This window comes from Hyperoodon ampullatus (genome assembly GCF_949752795.1).
Source record: "Hyperoodon ampullatus genome assembly, chromosome: 1".
In the NCBI taxonomy this organism is placed as follows: domain Eukaryota; kingdom Metazoa; phylum Chordata; class Mammalia; order Artiodactyla; family Ziphiidae; genus Hyperoodon; species Hyperoodon ampullatus.
Window position 1 is genome coordinate 36,371,917 of NC_136914.1, and position 18,277 is coordinate 36,390,193.

Genomic DNA, 18,277 nt, shown 5'->3' on the forward strand with positions numbered 1-18,277 from the left:
CTCTCTTTACCAGATGAGCTGGTCTCATATTCCACCAAGAAAATAGTTGTCAGAAGACAACTCATTCTTCCATGACTAATTCTACCTATCCACCCGTGTCTGCAATCTTTTCCCTACTGTCTCAAAGGATGAAACTTCTTACCAAAGGCCAATTCCCGATACGTGTTCAATTCCCCCCTCCTCTTAGTTTATCAACGATTTTATTTCTTTGGTTAACTTCTGCCCTCTCGCTTCCATCTTTATTATCCCCCATTTCTACTGAGTCATTCCCATTAGTACACAAAACGTGCTCTAATATCTCTATAACAAAACCAAACTAAACAAAACCTCGCCCCTATTACCACATTTCCCCTCTAGCTACTGCTGTCTCCAATTTCTCACTTCCCATTCATTATTCTACCCACTTTAGTCAACTTCCCATTCCTCTACACCTTGGCAACTCTCATCATGTATCACTGATGATACCCATATTACCAAATCCAGTGGACACTTCTGCATCCATATCTTACCTACCTCTCAGCAACAACTAATAGTGATGACAATCCCTTAACGAATCACTTTCCTCTCTGTACAAGCTTGGTTTCTTCCTACTTCTCAGACTGCTCATTCTAAGTCTGCTTTTCCTCCTCCTCTACTGGATATCCAAATGTTGGCTTTCCTCAGATGTCAGTTTTAGAACCCTATCTTTTCACTCTTTCCTTATACAATTTCATCTATTAACAAGGCTTTAAATATTATCTATATACTGACAACTCCCCAATTTATTTTCTTGGCACTGATCTCTTCTGGGAGCTCCAGTCTGAAACAACTGGACCTTCTAGTAGTATATCTCAGAAGCACCACAAACTGAACATGCTTAAAACCAATCTTTTGCTTCCCATACCCAGAGATGTCCATTTACCCTGGTCTTTCCAACCTGAATAAGTGGTACCATTATACAACTGACGGCTCAAAACAGAAATACGGGCACCCTCCTGAAACCCTTCATCTTCCTAATTCCCCATATCAAACCCATCAGAAAGTGCTGGCTATCTAAATTCTCAAAGATATGTTACTCTGTTATTTCCAATTCCACTGGCATCACCCTATTCCCAATTAACATGATCACTTGACTAGATAACTGCAATGGCCTACCTTCTTCTTTTTTCATCCAACTACCCTCCACCCAGCAGCCAGAACTAACTATTAAAAACACATTCCATGATGTCACCATCCTGCTTAATAAGTCTCAAAGGCATACTATTGCACTCCAAATAAAATCTAGACTCCTTCTGGGCGTGCCACTTGAATCCTTTTTAGTTTCATCTCCACTTTCCTTATTCCATCCAGGCCACAGGTTTTTCTCTGTTAAGGTCTCTTAAATGTTAGGACCTTTCTTATGGTTAGTTGTTTCTTATTCTATAGTTTTATTTTAAATATGACTTCTTCAGTCAAGCTGACCACTATCGAAATAGATCACTTTCCAAATGTATCATGAGTCTATTACATTCGTAATGGTAAATTATTCTCTTTTAGGTCATTAGTATTTATCAGCTATCTATTACTGGACCATGGTATCCTAAAAGAGCCATGTCTTCTCACTAGTCATATGAAGCTTAAAACTAATTGCTAATAAGGTGGCTCTTGGACAGCTACGGCTTTATAAATGCTAGGTCTTTATTGTCTTTATAAAAATTACTAGATATAAAATATTTCAGTTCATGGTTATTAAAAACTTCAGAAAGTTATTTTAAATTCTGCAGGGTAGAACAAAATTATAATGAAAATAATTCATTTAAAGGTTTATATTAACTTCCTACTCTGTTTCTACAAAATATGGCTCATTTTGCTTTATATGTTTGGAAATCACATTATGATAGCTAACTTAAAATCTCATGACTATTACTTATAAAGTAATGATTTTGAACCACAATTCTCTTCTAGTAGCCAACAGGACAAAGAAAGGCATGGTGACATAGGAAGAGGAGTGAGAAAGATTGGGGGGAGGGAAGGGAGAGGGCAGTGATACTCTTCAGGAAAACAGCAAAAAAATTGTGGAAGTGTGAAACAAGGTTCAAAGTGGTACGTATATACTTGTTACAAATGCTCTAAAGTAAAATTTTAAGAGCTATGAGCTACAAAAGCATTAAAGGGAGAAACTGAGTGTGGATGACCTTTTGAAGGAAAAGAAAGGAAGTGGTAGGAAAGAGATGTTTTGAGCTAAGTGGTTTCTCCAGTGGATCTTCTAGTCTAGGACTGCTTTTCTTTGATTTTGGGGAAAAAAAGGAGACATACCTTTAGGTAGAGACACAGAGAGGTGGATTTCAGCTGGTTATAAACATACTATTCTTAAATCACATATTCCTAACTGGCCGGAGTCTCAATGCGTTTTGTCATGTCCATGATGCTCACTGTCTTCAACTACACAACAAGATATGTAATTGCCTGATTAACACTTCACTGGTGGATAAAATACATATGGCATCATACACAGCAATATAGTATCATGGTTGCTTTGTGCTGCTAAAGCACTAGGGAAAAAATTTCCCTAATCTGAGAACTCAAAATTAGAGTTCAAATATAGCATTTGGCCATATAAATGAGGAAAAACATGGAATTCTAGGCCCTCTTATTAGATGCTTCAGTCTAGTAAACAAGTGAAAACCATTTACTGTTAATACCAGTGTCACCTCAAATAACTATATTTGATAGTAGACAAAATGCAATTTCTTCAGATGCTTTCCAGATCTTTCCAAACATGTGCCCAGGCTATTAAAATGACTTTATTAAACAAGCAAAAAACAGCACTGAAATCATTAATTAAGTTCACCTAATAGCTATGCTCACTACTCATTTTGATCACAGGAAATTAAACTAATGGTATTTCTGAAAGCAATGCCATTGTAGCTACTTTTTAAAAGATTTCAGGTGGAGCTTTCCGTGGTATTTTCCTATCCTGGCAGAGTTAGAAGCTCCTTCATCTAAACTCACAGAGCATGCTGGACCTCTATGAAGACATTCTCTCACTGTATTAAAATTATCCATTTTATTATATATCTGTCATCACTCCTACTCATTTCCTCACCCCCACCCCCAACTGGAACAATAACGTAAGGGATCATGTCTTACTCGTTTTTGTATTTACTGTTCCTGATAAAAGAAATTCTTAAAAAAATGCTTGCAGAATGGACTGGTTACATAACTTTTGAAACCTTTTAAAGTCAATTTAGGTAGCATAATCTACCAGAAAGATTACTGTCAAAAGATGGGGTTTTAACTAGCTTTGTCATTCAATCCATGAGCTGGGGCAGGCCACTTAATTTGTTTCTCACTTCCTTCATCTACAAAAATGTGGATATAATTTATGTCTTCTTCTTAGAGGTGACAGGATAAACGAACTAACCCATTTGAACTATTATGAGCTCTTCTGAACAAGTAGCAACATAAAGTTCTAAATTTTGTTTCTATTTTATTTTTCTTAGCATATAATTATCTACTGAGGGAGAATTTAAGTTCTTTTGAAAGAAAGTCATAAAACCAGAAATCAAAAGATCTCCTGGAAAAGTTTTAGATTCTATAATTTAAAAAATCAAGTTATTCAGAACAGAACAATTAGTGACTATAGGTAGATTTTTCCACCTTAAAGAATGCTCTGAGTTCAGAAATAGTTTACAGACAACATTAGATTACATACAATTATAAGTATTCAAATTTAAAATGAAACTACAAACATTTTCCTTTTGGAGGGTGCGTAGTTTGCTAAAAAGTAAATGGCAAACAATAAATAAATGTTGAAGAGCTATGAATAAAAGATTTTAAGATCATAAAGAGTATTCATAATATAACATATTCCATTTATTAAATTAAATTGAAAAAATCTTCCTTGTAAAGTACATTGTGTTTTAACTATTTTTGTTATTTATGATGAACATTATCCTTAATGGGATATCATCATTCATCTTTCTCCTCACACTGAGTCTCAAAAAATTCACAGCATCTCTTAGAAGCTAACTTCAAAATGACATTTCAGTATTAAAAGAGGCTCCCCGATTCCCCATCTGTCTTCACAAATGTGTTCAGGTACATAAAAAAAGAAACATGATATTATCAATACGCCCAAGTTCTGAAGCACTATCATGCTGATCTAATCAAGGTGTAGGTTTCCACCTTAAGCTTTCTTGGCAGGAAATGTTTGATTTCTTTCTGCTTAGTGAAGCCTTTTATCAGCACTGACAGTATTATATAACAGAGTGGAGGCGCACAGCCCACTAGTTTAGGCCTTAGCTTCTGTAACAGATCTCAGAGGTAAGATGTAAGGAGAGACCTTTTATGATCATTTACTCATAGATGAAAAATTTTATTGTTAAGTTTTAGTTGAACAATCAGATCACTTAGATACGAGGCATTATGTCTAAAATTGCTTACTTCTTTTAATCTAATTCTGTATCTCACTGCCCATCTTGACATTTTATTTATTGAGAACAGTGGTCAGGAATCTAATAAACTAAGTTATCACTACATAAAGGCTTTACGTTGGTCTGCATCAAAGAGAATGCTTTACTACTAATGTAATACGACAACGTTGCTTTGCTGCAAGTGACCACTGACAGTTAAGAACTGGCACTGCCCAAAGGTAACACCAGTGTCCTAAAAGAATATTTCTTTTTCATGAGTTAATTTTTTTAATCTTAAGAGTTATATTAATAAGTGTGTGCCACTGACTATTAATTCCTAATTGCTTCTGTCTGGTAATGTCTGTAATTAGTATACTATGTGGATTCTGTCCTTGAGATGTGGTTTTACAAATTTATTAAAGATAAATTAAAAGAGACTTTGAGCAGTAATATTATGGTAAGCAACGGCTAAGATGGGCTGAGGATCCAAAAGGTTATTGTTTCTTTAAGTATAAGGACCTCTAGTTCTACCCCAACTACAGGAACTAATTTAGGTTTATCCTGAGTGACAAATTGTAATTCCTTACAAATTCTCTTGAGTTTAGATATTGGGGAGACTGTATGCTCCAATAAGGAGATAGGATTATTAGAGAATTAAAATCTATGGACAGTCGATTTAAAGATTTATCTGTTAATTTTCTTAAGTTACTACAGTCACTTCTAGATTATCTGCATTTGGACAGTCTATTAGTCATAAGAATTCTAGAGCACTATTAGACAGTAATACTAAGTCTTAATATTACAAAAACAAAGTCATAAATAAAAGGCATTAATACTTTGGTTTAAAACTTCTGATACATTTGTTGTTATAATAAAATAGTCTAATAACATGAGCCAAGATGGTGAACTAGAGTTTATTTTTTACTCTGAACACAACTTAATGCTTAAAATAGGCTATCTAAAAAACTAAATCATAGATTTCTTTTCAGAACCATTAACATTTTATTACAAATGTATTATTATATCTAATAGTTTTATAAAACTTTTTCTCATACTCATTCAATCAACAAATATTCATTTAACACTTACAAAAACTAACATGCTTAATAGTAGATTTTCCCCATCTCTAGCATCTATGTGTACAGAAAGCTTAATTTTGTATATGATTTTCACAAATATATGTATATATGTAAATGGCAAGTAAACAACTTGCTATTTAAAGTATGTTATAGATAAAACATATAACCAACAAGGAATTACTGTATATCACAGGGAACTCTGCTCAATACTCTGTAATAACCTAAATGGGAAAAGAATTTGAAAAAGAATAGATACATGTGTATGTATTGATATAACTGAATCACTTTGCTGTACACCTGAAACTAACACAACATTGTTAATCAACTATACTCCAATACAAAATGAAAATTAAAAAAATAAAATAAAATAACTTACCAGTAAAAAAAAAAAAAAAGTATGTTATAGAGTTGGCATAGATTCAGTTCAATCTCTATTGCTACCTCTAAAATGTTACATAACAATTGATGTCTGAAACAATAAGACCCTGAATCATTGAAAGTAATATAATCTAAACTATGTTAACACTTATGAGTCTTTAAAATTTGATAAACTAAATATGGCGGGGTGATCTTTTTCTGCAGATTCTGTAGATTCATGATGAAGAGGGATAGAATGGGGGGGTCTCATATATTTGGGAACATTTTTTATTCTTAGAAAAAACAAACTACCTTTAAAAATTAATAATAATATAACATATTTACTAAATCAACAAGTAACAACCAAGCATACAAACTTCAATTTCATATCCTGGACACTTAATGACAGCAGGAGATGACAGAAGGGAACTACGAAGAGAGAGAAAGAACAGGAAAGAGAAATAAAGAAGCAAAGAGGAGGGGAGAAAGGGAGATAAGAGGAGAATAAGAAGGGAGGAAGAAATAGAAAGATGATAAATAAGAGAAAGAAATTATTTCTTTTAAATCTAATGTTTACTTATTAAAGTATTCACTGTGGACCTCCCTGGTGGCACAGGGTTAAGAATCTGCCTGCCAGTGCAGGGGACATGGGTTCGATCCCTGGCCCGGGTAGATCCTACATGCCGTGGAGCAACTAAGCCCATGTGCCACAACTACTGAGCCTGTGCTCTAGAGCCTGCACGCTGCAACTACTGAGCCCGTGCACCACAACTACTGAAGCCCTCATGCTCTAGGGCTCGCATGCTGCAACTACTGAGCCTGCGTGCTGCAACTACTGAAGCCCGTGCACCTAGAGCCCGTACTCCACAATGAGAGAAGCCACGGCAATGAGAAGCCCAAGCACCGCAACAAAGAGTAGCCCCCACTCTCTGCAACTAGAGAAAGCCTGCACACAGCAATGAAGACCCAACGCAACCAAAAAAAAAAAAAAAAAAATTCATTGTGTCTCCTTGAAAAAGACTCGTTCTGTTCTAAAACAGGGAATTGATTCAAAATTTGATAGGTTAACAAAGTGCTGCTATTCTTAGCACCAAGGTTCACATGATATCTTACCTCAAATCCGAGTATTGTTTTAAGATAAAAGAAAACAGATTTTTACCTATGAGAGGAAGGTGTCTATATATATAAGGACGTAAGTATAGTAAGAAAATACAAGGAAGGGTTAAAAATACTTTTTTTAAAATTGCCATCAAAGCATTGTAAAAACTAAGTTAAACAAAGTCTGCCTTCTTTTCTGACCCACATATAAACTAATAATATATGTATTAGAAACAGAACTTTATCTAACCTGAAGTAAATTGACTATATTGATGATATGAAAGCTAAGATACCTTTTCAGAAAAACAATCCTTATTCTCAATAAGTAAAATGAAAGTACCAAAACAGACACGGAACTAACTGCATTATTACAGAATCACTCCATCAGAAATGATTTCATTGCTTTTCTTTGACTTCTTAAGATAAGCAGTACACTTGCTTAGGGCACATCCTTCCCTCTCAGACATGACAGTTCTGAATTCTGCAAAACTTTTAGTCCAGATAATCAAATGTCTATACTTAGCTTCCACAATGAGAGTTTCTCATAGGTTTTAAATAAGATAGCTGTGCTCTGATTATCTAATTAATCAGTTAAACATCTTAACATTTTAATCTGACTATATCAATTAGAATGTTTTATTAGAATATATTTAGGCAATATTTACATTTACTTTAACTCCAGCTTCAAGACTTAAGACAATAAAATATTTCACCCATAAAATATTTTTGTTAATGTTTAAATTATAATTATTAATATTGCTTGATGAAAAGAGAACAAAGATAATCAACAAAAGTTCATTTTATAAATAAGCCAAGCTTGAAACTTATCACTGAAAAATAAACTTTCACATAAAAATTTAGTTTTTCTACTTCCATTTCTTGTGTTTTGAATTTCTCTTCATTTCCTTAAAACATCAATTTAATAACTATGTAGAACCTATAATTATCTAATGCTATTGGCAAACAGCAAAACCACTCTTCATCAGTCTTTACTCAGTCAGCATCATATAACCTAAGTTAGTATTTGGTAACTCTAAGTCATGAAATTCGTTGGTCATAAAATCAATTTAGTGGGCTGCGATTAGCATTAAAAAAAGAAACAGAATAGAAAATAACAGTGTGCAGCAATAATGTTGCTTTCTGAAACTTTTGTTTTAGTAGCATTTATGTTCATAAATACGTGTTTTGTCGTACTTTAAAATGTATCTTTAATACAAAATACCATGATAAGGTAAATAAATGATATTATTGCTACAATAACAATACTGGGAAAGAAATTATTTACCATGGTGTCCTGATTGTATTAACATTTTCTGCATAACTATCATGGATTTATATATTAATACACCTAGTGTTCCTTATCTGTACGGTGCCTCCACTTTGCACACTTAGCTAGGTTAAGTATGATTTTGTAAAGGAAACAATAACTAAGGTTAAAGCCTAAAAATTTCCTATTAATATACTCTTACCTGTTGGTAATCCTTTTCCTCTCAATCGGTCTCGGAGAGTCTGGCTTCGATCAGGCTTTTGCTCACTGTTATGGGAAAGCTGATCCGTCTGTACATAGGTAATCAAAAGTCAAGTTTGACAATAGAATCTCCCTTTTATTTTCATGGTAATTGTCTACAGAATGACACCAGTTAGCTAATTTTTGGATAGTATAACATTTAAGTAAAAACACTCCACGTCTGTTATTGTTAATATATATTCCTTGGATAAGATTTATGTAGCTTAGTTCTGGCCAATTCATCTTCAGGAAATAAAAGCCAAGAAACATCTATCAAAGACTAATCTGCTAACTAGGGAACAAAATTAGCCAAATTAAAGTAGTTAAAATGAGTTCCATTTCAAAACAACACACTTGAAGTATTCTTTTTTTTTTCCAAACTGATAACTACTTTCACCTCTCAAGTGTGACTATAATTTTAAAACCATATTAATTCTGGTATGATAAAGCTCTCTCCTAATTGCAACTATGCACTGAGGGTGCTGATTTAAATTATTTTCGAAAATAATTTTCTAGATTTTGCCTGCCAGAAATTACATTTGAGAAATATTTTAAACTAAATAGACATATTGAGGGATGACAAATTTAAATCAATACTTTTTTGAGACCCTTTAGAACAAAATGTTTAAGTAGTCTTAAACTTTAATAACTTAAACCGAGGGCATTTGTTTAAAATCAAGCACATCAAATTCCACATTACAAGGGGTGAAATGTTAGAATATTGAGTTTATTCAGCTGATCAATTAGAGTAGAAACTTCAAGAAATAAATGTAAAGAGAGAGAATGGTAAAGAGAAATTACTTAATTCTGGCACCAAGAACATGCACACTTATCTGTTTACACACACAGACACACACACATTTTAATATTCCTCCATGAGTGAAACTTATTTAAGTATGAATTAAAAATCCATTTAAGGTAGTATTCGAGGTATTATACTTCCTACCTATAAGAAGACTTAAATGGAACTATTTCCGAAATGATGTTATCATTTAAATTATATAAATAATACTGGTCCACATTGCACTATATTGGCAGTAACTGAAGAGATAAAATCCTGTATCATCTTTGTGAATTCCTGCATTGACACTACTATTAATAATAGTTGTCATTTACTGAGCAATTACTATAAAGCAGGCACTACCTTAAGTGCTTTATAATACTTTATGTTAATTATCCAAGAACCTCATGTGGTATATATTATTATTATCTTCATATTACAATAAAGGGAGAAATAGCAAGGAAAAGTTCTAAGGACCTTGAAGCAGCTCATCAACATTGAAATAATTATTTTCAAAACTGTTCAGTAATATGGGTGGATGGTATGTACCATTATTCCTATTTTACAGGTAAGTAAAATTGAGGTCAAACATGCTATATAAATCAGTGGAAAAACCAGGACAACTAAGTTGGACTACTGACTTTTACTCTATGCTAATTAATTTTAAGTAAGTAAGTAAGAATTATGGTCACTTGTCATGAATTTCACACTGAGTGAAAGACTAACTCGTTCTATCAGCGACTGGAGGCAATGACAGCTTCCAAGGAGCATAATGGCTGACAGCTAATGGCTTTGGGGTCAGAGAGATCCAGATTCCAATTGTGTCTCTTGTCATTTACCATGTGTGTGGCCATGGGCAAGTTATTTAATCTCTTTGAGCTCCAGTTTCATTATCTCTATAATGAGGATGAAATTCTCTCTTGTAACCTGGGATTGTGATGAATAAATGTGAAAAAGCACATAAGTCATTCAGCACAGTGCCTGGCACAAAGTAAACACTTAAAAAATGGTAGCTGTGGGATTCCCTGGTGGAGTAGTGGTTGAGAGTCCGCCTGCCGATGCAGGGGACACGGGTTCGTGCCCTGGTCCGGGAGGATCCACATGCCACGGAGCGGCTGGGCCCGTGAGCCATGGCCGCCGGACCTGCGCGGACGGAGCCTGTGCTCCGCAACAGGAGAGGCCACAACAGTGAGAGGCCCGTGTACCACAACAAAAAAAAAAAAAAAAAAAAAAAAAAAAAGGTAGCTGTGAGAGTTACTTCTGCCCAGTGATGTCCAGGAGACTGGCAAGAGCAATGGATGAGGGGAGCGTTATTATTTCTACTTAGAAAGGCAGGCTCTCTACATGCTGATTCCAACTGACCTTTCTATTCTTCTCTCCCACTAAACAACCCCACAGCACACCCCATATCAGACTTATTACTGTTCCTCAAAACATCCTGCTCTTTCCCATCTCACAGCGTTTGTCCAAGTTTACTTCCCTCTGCCTGGATTACCCTTTCTATCTAGTCTACAGGATCTAGCTCAAAGTGCTATCTTTCAACGCAGTCATTACTTGCATCCTTTCCCCTCAAAATCTCATAGCTTTTAAATCCCTGGCTGATTAATTGGAAACATAAGTCCCATAAAGTGAAGGAGTTAGTACAGATCAACGTGCCTCAGAGCGAGTTTTTACAGAACATCAGTATTATGAGAAGATCTGTGAAAAAAGGCCAGTGTAAGTTTGGGAAATGTTTCACCTATGTGCCTATCCCTCTTGAGGGTTAGTAATACAACTTAGTGTATTAAAGGCTCTGGGAAGTTCTACATTGAAAATATACTTAATTTTCCTAAAATAGTTTTTCCTCAACTTTATTTGACCATAGAGAAACTTTTTTAAACAAAAATACATTTCAAAATATCTGGGAAACTTTGGTCTGAATAGAGGACCAAAGTTTTAGTAGCTTTATCTTTGTTCCAAAAAAAAAATCACATACAGGAATATAAACAAATAAATCAGCTCTAGTTAAGGAGGGGAAATAAGCAGCCAAGAACTCTCTTCACTTAGCCTCTACTACCTCCCTTCCTCTGACTACAGAATCGCAAAGGCTCCTTGGGGTACAGTTTACAAACCATGTGCCTAGAAGACTTTATGAGCCTGTTTCTTATCAACTGGCAAAGCATGTGGAATTTGGATATACCCCTGCCAGCCATACGACATCCTGGTTAAGATTGCAGAACTAGGGGCTTCCTGGTGGCGCAGTGGTTGAGAATCTGCCTGCTAATGCAGGGGACACGGGTTCGAGCCCTGGTCTGGGAGGATCCCACATGCCACAGAGCAACTAGGCCCGTGAGCCACGACTACTGAGCCTGCGCGTCTGGAGCCTGTGCTCTGCAACAAGAGGCCGCGATAGTGAGAGGCCCACACACCGCGATGAAGAGTGGCCCCCGCTTGCCACAACTAGAGAAAGCCCTCGCACAGAAACGAAGACGCAACACAGCAAAAAAATAAATTAATTAATTAATAAAAACTCCTACACCCAACATCTTAAAAAAAAAAAAAAAGATTGCAGAACTAAACCCTTAGGGATGAGGAATTAAGAGGAAGCCAGCAAGAACCATGTGTGACAGCGGTAAATCTATCCAAAGCCTACAAAAAGGAGGGGGACTCAGGCACCATAACCTAAAGGGTAAGAGCAGATAAAGTTTAGACCTACATCAAATATCAAAAACCAAGGGGGGGGGATCCAAGCTAGAGCAAATAGGATAGAATATAGCTTAAGAAATGCAGCAATGGGACTATTAGATATAGAGATTGTTAGTCCTGTGATTCTTCATATCTAAGACAAGAGAGACAATAAAGGAGTCCCAGTTTTGGGACAATCTAGTAGGGATACAAGCATGCATCCCCCTTACATACCAGGTGCCAATGTCCAAAGAAGGTAGGGAGGGTTTGAGGATACCTAAGAGGTCCAGACTAATAAGTGAGCAAGAAAGACGTATAAAGCAACAGAAAGTGCATTTAAATAATTCTAAAACCCATTTTGCATGTCCATACGACTTTCACAGTAGGTAGAATCACTTACTGAAAGCTCCATAGGAAAAGATGTAAGAAAAGAGGCAAGAAGACTTCTCAGCTCTAACATGCTGTGATTCTATAATACCTGCTAGAATAAAGTTCTAAAAAAAGACTAACTCCCATAAAATCTAGGAGACTAAATAATTGCAATGGGTTTCTAGATTTTTAAGAACTGTTTCAAATAAACAATTAACATTAGAACCTGAAATTCAATCTCCTGTTCCTAGTCTTCACTGAGAAAATGTTATCCACATTTAAAGAAAATTTTGTGAAATGCTACTAAATTTTAAAGTATGACTATAGAAACCAATTGGAACTATGGCTTACCCCAGAAAGATTTCCCAGAACCAGTTTTACCAACTGCTTCACGTAGGAAAATGAGGGTGCACAACTGCTATTCCTAATGTGGGCACTGCAAGCATCCAGGACAGTCCGAACAGAAACCCGAGCATAAATAACATCCTCACACATTCCAAGCAGTATACTGTTGAGATGATCTCCAAGCTTGATAGGCTGCATATAAAGAAAGAAAAGGTAATGTTGGCAAATATGAGTAAATCTAACTAACACGAGACAAACCATTCCAAGAGTCGCAGGAACCACACCAAACACACCTGGAGGAAATAAATTTCTTACCTAGTAGCATGTATATTTGACTGCATTTTACATTTTTATAATCCAAAAATTTTATTAGCACAAGTTGGTTAACAGACATCTCCTAAGATAGGAGGTATTATAGAAAAACTCTGGGGTGTTTTGGTGTGATTAAGAAATGGAATGTTTTGGTATGATTAAGAAATGGAATGTTTTGCTTATGGAACAGTTTATATATATACCCTACTTGGGGGGAATAAACAATTTCCTAACATTTCAAAAAAGGAATATATTTGATATATATTTAATGTAATTTGACACTCATGGTAACTTAGAAGAGATTTCAAATATTGCAATGACTCAAGGTCATTTAAATATGTTGTCATTATGCTGGTGAAACAGAAGCCAAAATGTGAGTTTTTTTAAATTAGTTGACATAATTTATAGAATATTATATCTAAATGTCCAATAATCATACCAAGAAATGCAAATTAAAACCACAGAAAGAAGTCACTATATATACACTCAGTAGAATGGTTAAAATAAAGTAGTGGTGAGGAGAAAAGCATTGCTTATGGGAGTTTGAACTGGTACATCCACTTTGGTTTAAACATATGCTTTACCTGTGACCCTTCCCTTCCACTTCTCATCCATTTGGGTATTATATTTCATCTTTTAGAGCTCAGCTTAGCAGCAACGTCCTTTAATAAACCTATCCTAACCCTCCAAGTCTAGTTAGAGGCTCCAACACTTGGTTTTCCACAGCACCCTCCATTTTCCGTAACATAGCATTTGTCACATTGTGTTGTAATTGGTTATTTTGGTTGTCTGTACCTGTGATAGGACTCCACAGACATGGGACATTATATTCCTAGTGTCTGGTACATTGTCTGACATAAGGTAGATGCTTAATAAATACTTCTGAATTAATATTAAATATTTCCAAAACAGGTACGATATCTGACAGTAAAATAGAAGTAAATGTTTATACTTCCCATCCAATTTACACATTATAGATATATTGACTTTATTTTCAGTTACCAGAAAAGAGAAAGTGTTAAATTATAGGCTATGATCACATTTTACATGTAAGTTAGGTTCTATAAAATGACCCTATTATTTCCAGTAATAATTTAAGTTTCTCATTTATATTAATAAAATTGAAACTGAGTAAAGTAAATATACAGTATTTTTCATGATGTAAAATGAAACCAAACCAAGTTGAAGACTATCATTCATTTTTCATGGATCTTAAGATGTCTGAATTTTAGAATAAAAGCCTAAAATACTTACTGCTTCTTAATTTGATATTAAAAAAAACCCCAAAACACACCTAGTTACTTTTGTTTGGAGTTCTAAATGCCTAAAATGACACAATTCTGTATGCTACATCTTTGATGAAATAGTTATTTTTAAATTTTTGATTATATTTATTACTATGTTTACTATTGTGTCTTCAGGAAATCAGTTATTTTAGAAAATAAAGACTAGAAGCAGCCCGATGATCATCAGAGCCTAAGACCCCACAAAGTGTTACTTTAATATCTGTGTCTGCTGCTGTAGGAGTAGTGAAGTATGATTTTGAAGTGACAAGAGAAAAAGTAATGAAGTATAAACTCTGAGACATAGTTAGAGCTACTATTATTCCTATAGTTTTTGCATCAAAAAAGGTTATCACTTTCTGTTCAAGAATGAATCATCAAAGAAATTTACAATCCCCCTTTATCAGTCATTAAATTAAAAGAAATAAAGTGGACTCCCATTTCTCTCGCTATAATTTTGAAGAGGCTACTATATTTCACAGAGTGAACTGTTGAAACAGGTAGTGACTGCTATAATTCTAAGAAAAATAATTTCTTTAGTACTTTATTATTTCATTCTGAGAGTGTGACATTATTAATGTGAACAACCAGTATAGAAACACTGGTGTGCCTGACAACACACTGTAGAACACATAAATACACAGAACTTCTTAAAAAGTGTAAAGTTGTACAAATGTGACAACTTGACTTACTTGGCTCTGAGGTACTTCATGATCAGCCCCCCAATACAATGTCATTCCAAGAGAATAAATATGGATCTAGAAACAGAATAAAAAAAAATCATTTTATGTAAAAACTTAATTTAGCAAGTACTATATATTCATGACTTTGCTCCAAAGAAAGTGCAACACATGATTTAAGAAAATAATCATTCATATTTTACATTAAAGTATGAGAGCTTAAAACAGAAAATAAGACTGGAAATGATCAGAACAGACTCCCCCAACTTTCTAGACTGTCTGCTATGAGTAATCATTTTTATTAGTTCTTACTTAAAGTTTCTTTATGAAAGCTCAAGCAAATATGAATAGTCTTACTTTCCCCTTCTTTTACAAAAGGTCAGAAATTTAAAAAATTACTCGACACCCTGCAGTTTTAATTTAACATGACAGGCATTTCCATATCAATGTTTAGAGATCTCATTCTTTTTACTGCTGCACAGAACTCCATTTTGTGGCTATAGCATTGTTTACTTAACTGATCTGTTATTAATGGGCAATTAGAATTTTCCTAAACTTTTGCTATTATAAATAATGTTTTAGCAAACAGCCTTGTGATGTCATTTTGTACATGCAGGTATTCCTCTTGAATTGACTCTCTTAGATTATGAATAAAAGAGTAAATCATCTATAGTTTTGATACATTTTGTCAGATTTTCCCCACAGAGGTTTTATCATTTTGCATTTCTACCAGCAATATATGATTTTTTCACAAGCCTTATTCATAGAATGTGTTATGAAGATTTGGAATTTTACCAAACTGAAAAGAGAAAAAAAATCTCATTGCAGTTTTTAAAATTTTTTTATTTTTATTTTTTGAGGTACGCGGGCCTCTCACTGTTGTGGCCTCTCCCGTTGTGGAGCACAGGCTCCGGACGTGCAGGCTCAGCGGCCATGACTCACGGGCCTAGCCGCTCCGCAGCATGTGGGATCTTCCCGGACCGGGGCACAAACCCGTGTCCCCTGCATTGGCAGGCGGACTCTCAACCACTGTGCCACCAGGGAAGCCATCATTGCAGTTTTGATTAGCATTTCTCTTACTAAGAAGGGATGGGGTAGTAGTAGATAGAGAAAAAAGTTGGGTCAGAAAAGATTCCTTTTTGTTTGTTTGCTTCTTAAAGACTGAAAAAAGGGCAACATATTTTTATGCTGGTAGGAATGATCCAACAGGGAAAACTGGAACCGCAGGAGAGAGACGAGACTGGTGGGAGAACACTGCTGAGTAAGTGGGAGGAAGTGGAAGCTAATGCACAAATGAAGGAGTTGGCTTGACACCTCTGTCACAGTTCTTCTGAAGTAGGGAAGCAAAGAATATGAAAATTTATGTAGGTAGTCCAGTTGTGGGATCTTGGGAGAAGTCTCCTGATCGCTTCTACTTTTTTCCCCCTGTGAAACAGGGAGCAAGATTATCAGCCTGAAGTGAGGACAGTTAATCCTTATAAGTAATCATTTTCCAGTTCTCCTGTTAAGCGATTTCAGAGCTAGACTTTTAGCCCATCTCTACCAGTACTGAATAATCTTACCACGAGCATTTTTTTTGCACCAATCTTACTCCAGGGCCATCTTATTTTCTTGTCTTTATTTTTTCTTTTCATTTTGCCCTTATTTTCTCACCTGTATTTTTTAATTATACAAACTGTCTCAAATCCTCTTTAGATATAGGTGAGGTAAATACAAATAAAACTGGGTATCCTTACAATCTCACAGCATTTTAATCTATTCCTAGTATTGCCTCCTAAATTATTCCTAAATTACAGATTAGTTGTTCCTCTTTTCAAATATTTTCATGGCTCCCAATTTTCAAAACTCCAAATTCTTTATGATGATATGCAAGGCTCACTCTGACCTGCCTCTAGCTCCATTTTCCAGACAAGTTTTTAAGTTTTCCTTCAATTATCACTCCTTCCTCTATCACACTTAACACTTCAGAACTACTATATAATTCTCTGTTGGCAAAATAAATCTTTCTCTTTCCCAGTGTTTCTTGAGCAGTTCTTCCTACCAAGAATTTGTTTTCATCTGTCAATAAAAGTTCCACCCATTATTGATAGTCCAGAGATGATGTTATCTATTATGTTGCTATATAAATCTTCTCAAACAGGATAAAGCATTCTCTTATATGATAGTTATTATTTCATTTGTATCTCTAATGAAACAGTTAACTAATACTACCTGTAACATAGTTAAGATGTGTCCTTGTTTGTCTTCCTTGCGAAAGCCTTTTTAACACACCTTAATATCCCTCTTAGCAGTTAACACAGAACTTGTACATAATAGATATTCAATACATGCCTACTGAATTCAATTAAATGTGCATAAGGTTCAAGGCAGCATGATGTAGGCTATTTGCATATTTCTGTTTAGAATTCAAAGAACCTCGCATGGGAACACCTTTTCAAAGAGTCTCGTATATGAAAAACATTTTTCATACCTTTAGCAAAAATGACTAATTGCATACTCAAACATATTTCTCTTAATAAATTAATTTTGATTTGTGATCCTTTGAGATACTGGTAGTATTTTAAGATTCTTTACTACATTTACTTGTCAGGAGACTAACTGAGTTATTTTATTTTAATAATTTTTATATAAGACTATATAAAATTATTAACATCATTTTTAAAACTAGGTTATAAAATTATACATCTGTTGATCATTTATGTATATAGTATAATGATTAATTTTATGTGTCAACTTGACTGGACCATGGGATGCATAGATATTTGGTTAAACATTATTCTGGGTGTTTCTGTGAGAGTGTTTTTGGATGCAAGTAAACTGAGCAAGGCAGACTGCTCTCCCCAATATAGGTGGTCCTCATCCAATTATTTGAAGGCCTGAATAGAACAAAATAGTTTACCCACCCCCAGGTAAGAAAGAACTCTTTCTGTCTGACTGCCTTCAAACTAGGACATCAACTTTTTGTTGCTTTTGGATTTGATCCGAAATACCAGCTCTTCCTGGGTCCTGAGCCTGTTGGCCTTCAGAGTGGAACTACACCCTCAGTTCACCTGGTTCTCAGACCAGAACTACACCATTGGCTCTCCTGGGTCTCCAGCTTGCCGGCTCACCTTGCAGATCTTGGGACTTGTCTGCCTCCATAATTACATGAGCTAATAAGTCTCTCTTTATATACACACACACATGTGCACGCACACAAACACACATATCATATTGATCCGGTTTCTCTGGAGACCCCTGCTTAATACATATAGATATGAAATATCTCTATATAGAAAAAACATGCAGAAATGATAGTTGCTATTTTATTAGATAGTGCTTTATGGGTTCAGAACTTTTAATATTTTAAAAATCATTTAAAATTTTGTTAAGTAAATAACTCCAGGTACATCAGATCTTTGTTAATGTATAATAATATCTGGTATCTAA

General features: G+C 34.9%; 1 protein-coding gene across 2 annotated transcripts in view; it reads right to left on the bottom strand.

The window, feature by feature from the left end:
* The window catches only part of PTPN13 (protein tyrosine phosphatase non-receptor type 13), a gene marked incomplete at its 5' end in the record, with an annotated part of 165,821 nt that overhangs the window by 118,927 nt on the left and 28,617 nt on the right, over nt 1-18,277 (bottom strand). For both annotated transcript variants that reach the window (XM_079712031.1, XM_079712030.1), the window contains 3 exons: nt 8,377-8,464; nt 12,580-12,765; nt 14,861-14,926. In XM_079712031.1, coding sequence (XP_079568157.1) covers nt 8,377-8,464; nt 12,580-12,765; nt 14,861-14,926 — 340 coding nt within the window. The remainder of the gene's footprint in view (nt 1-8,376; nt 8,465-12,579; nt 12,766-14,860; nt 14,927-18,277) is intronic.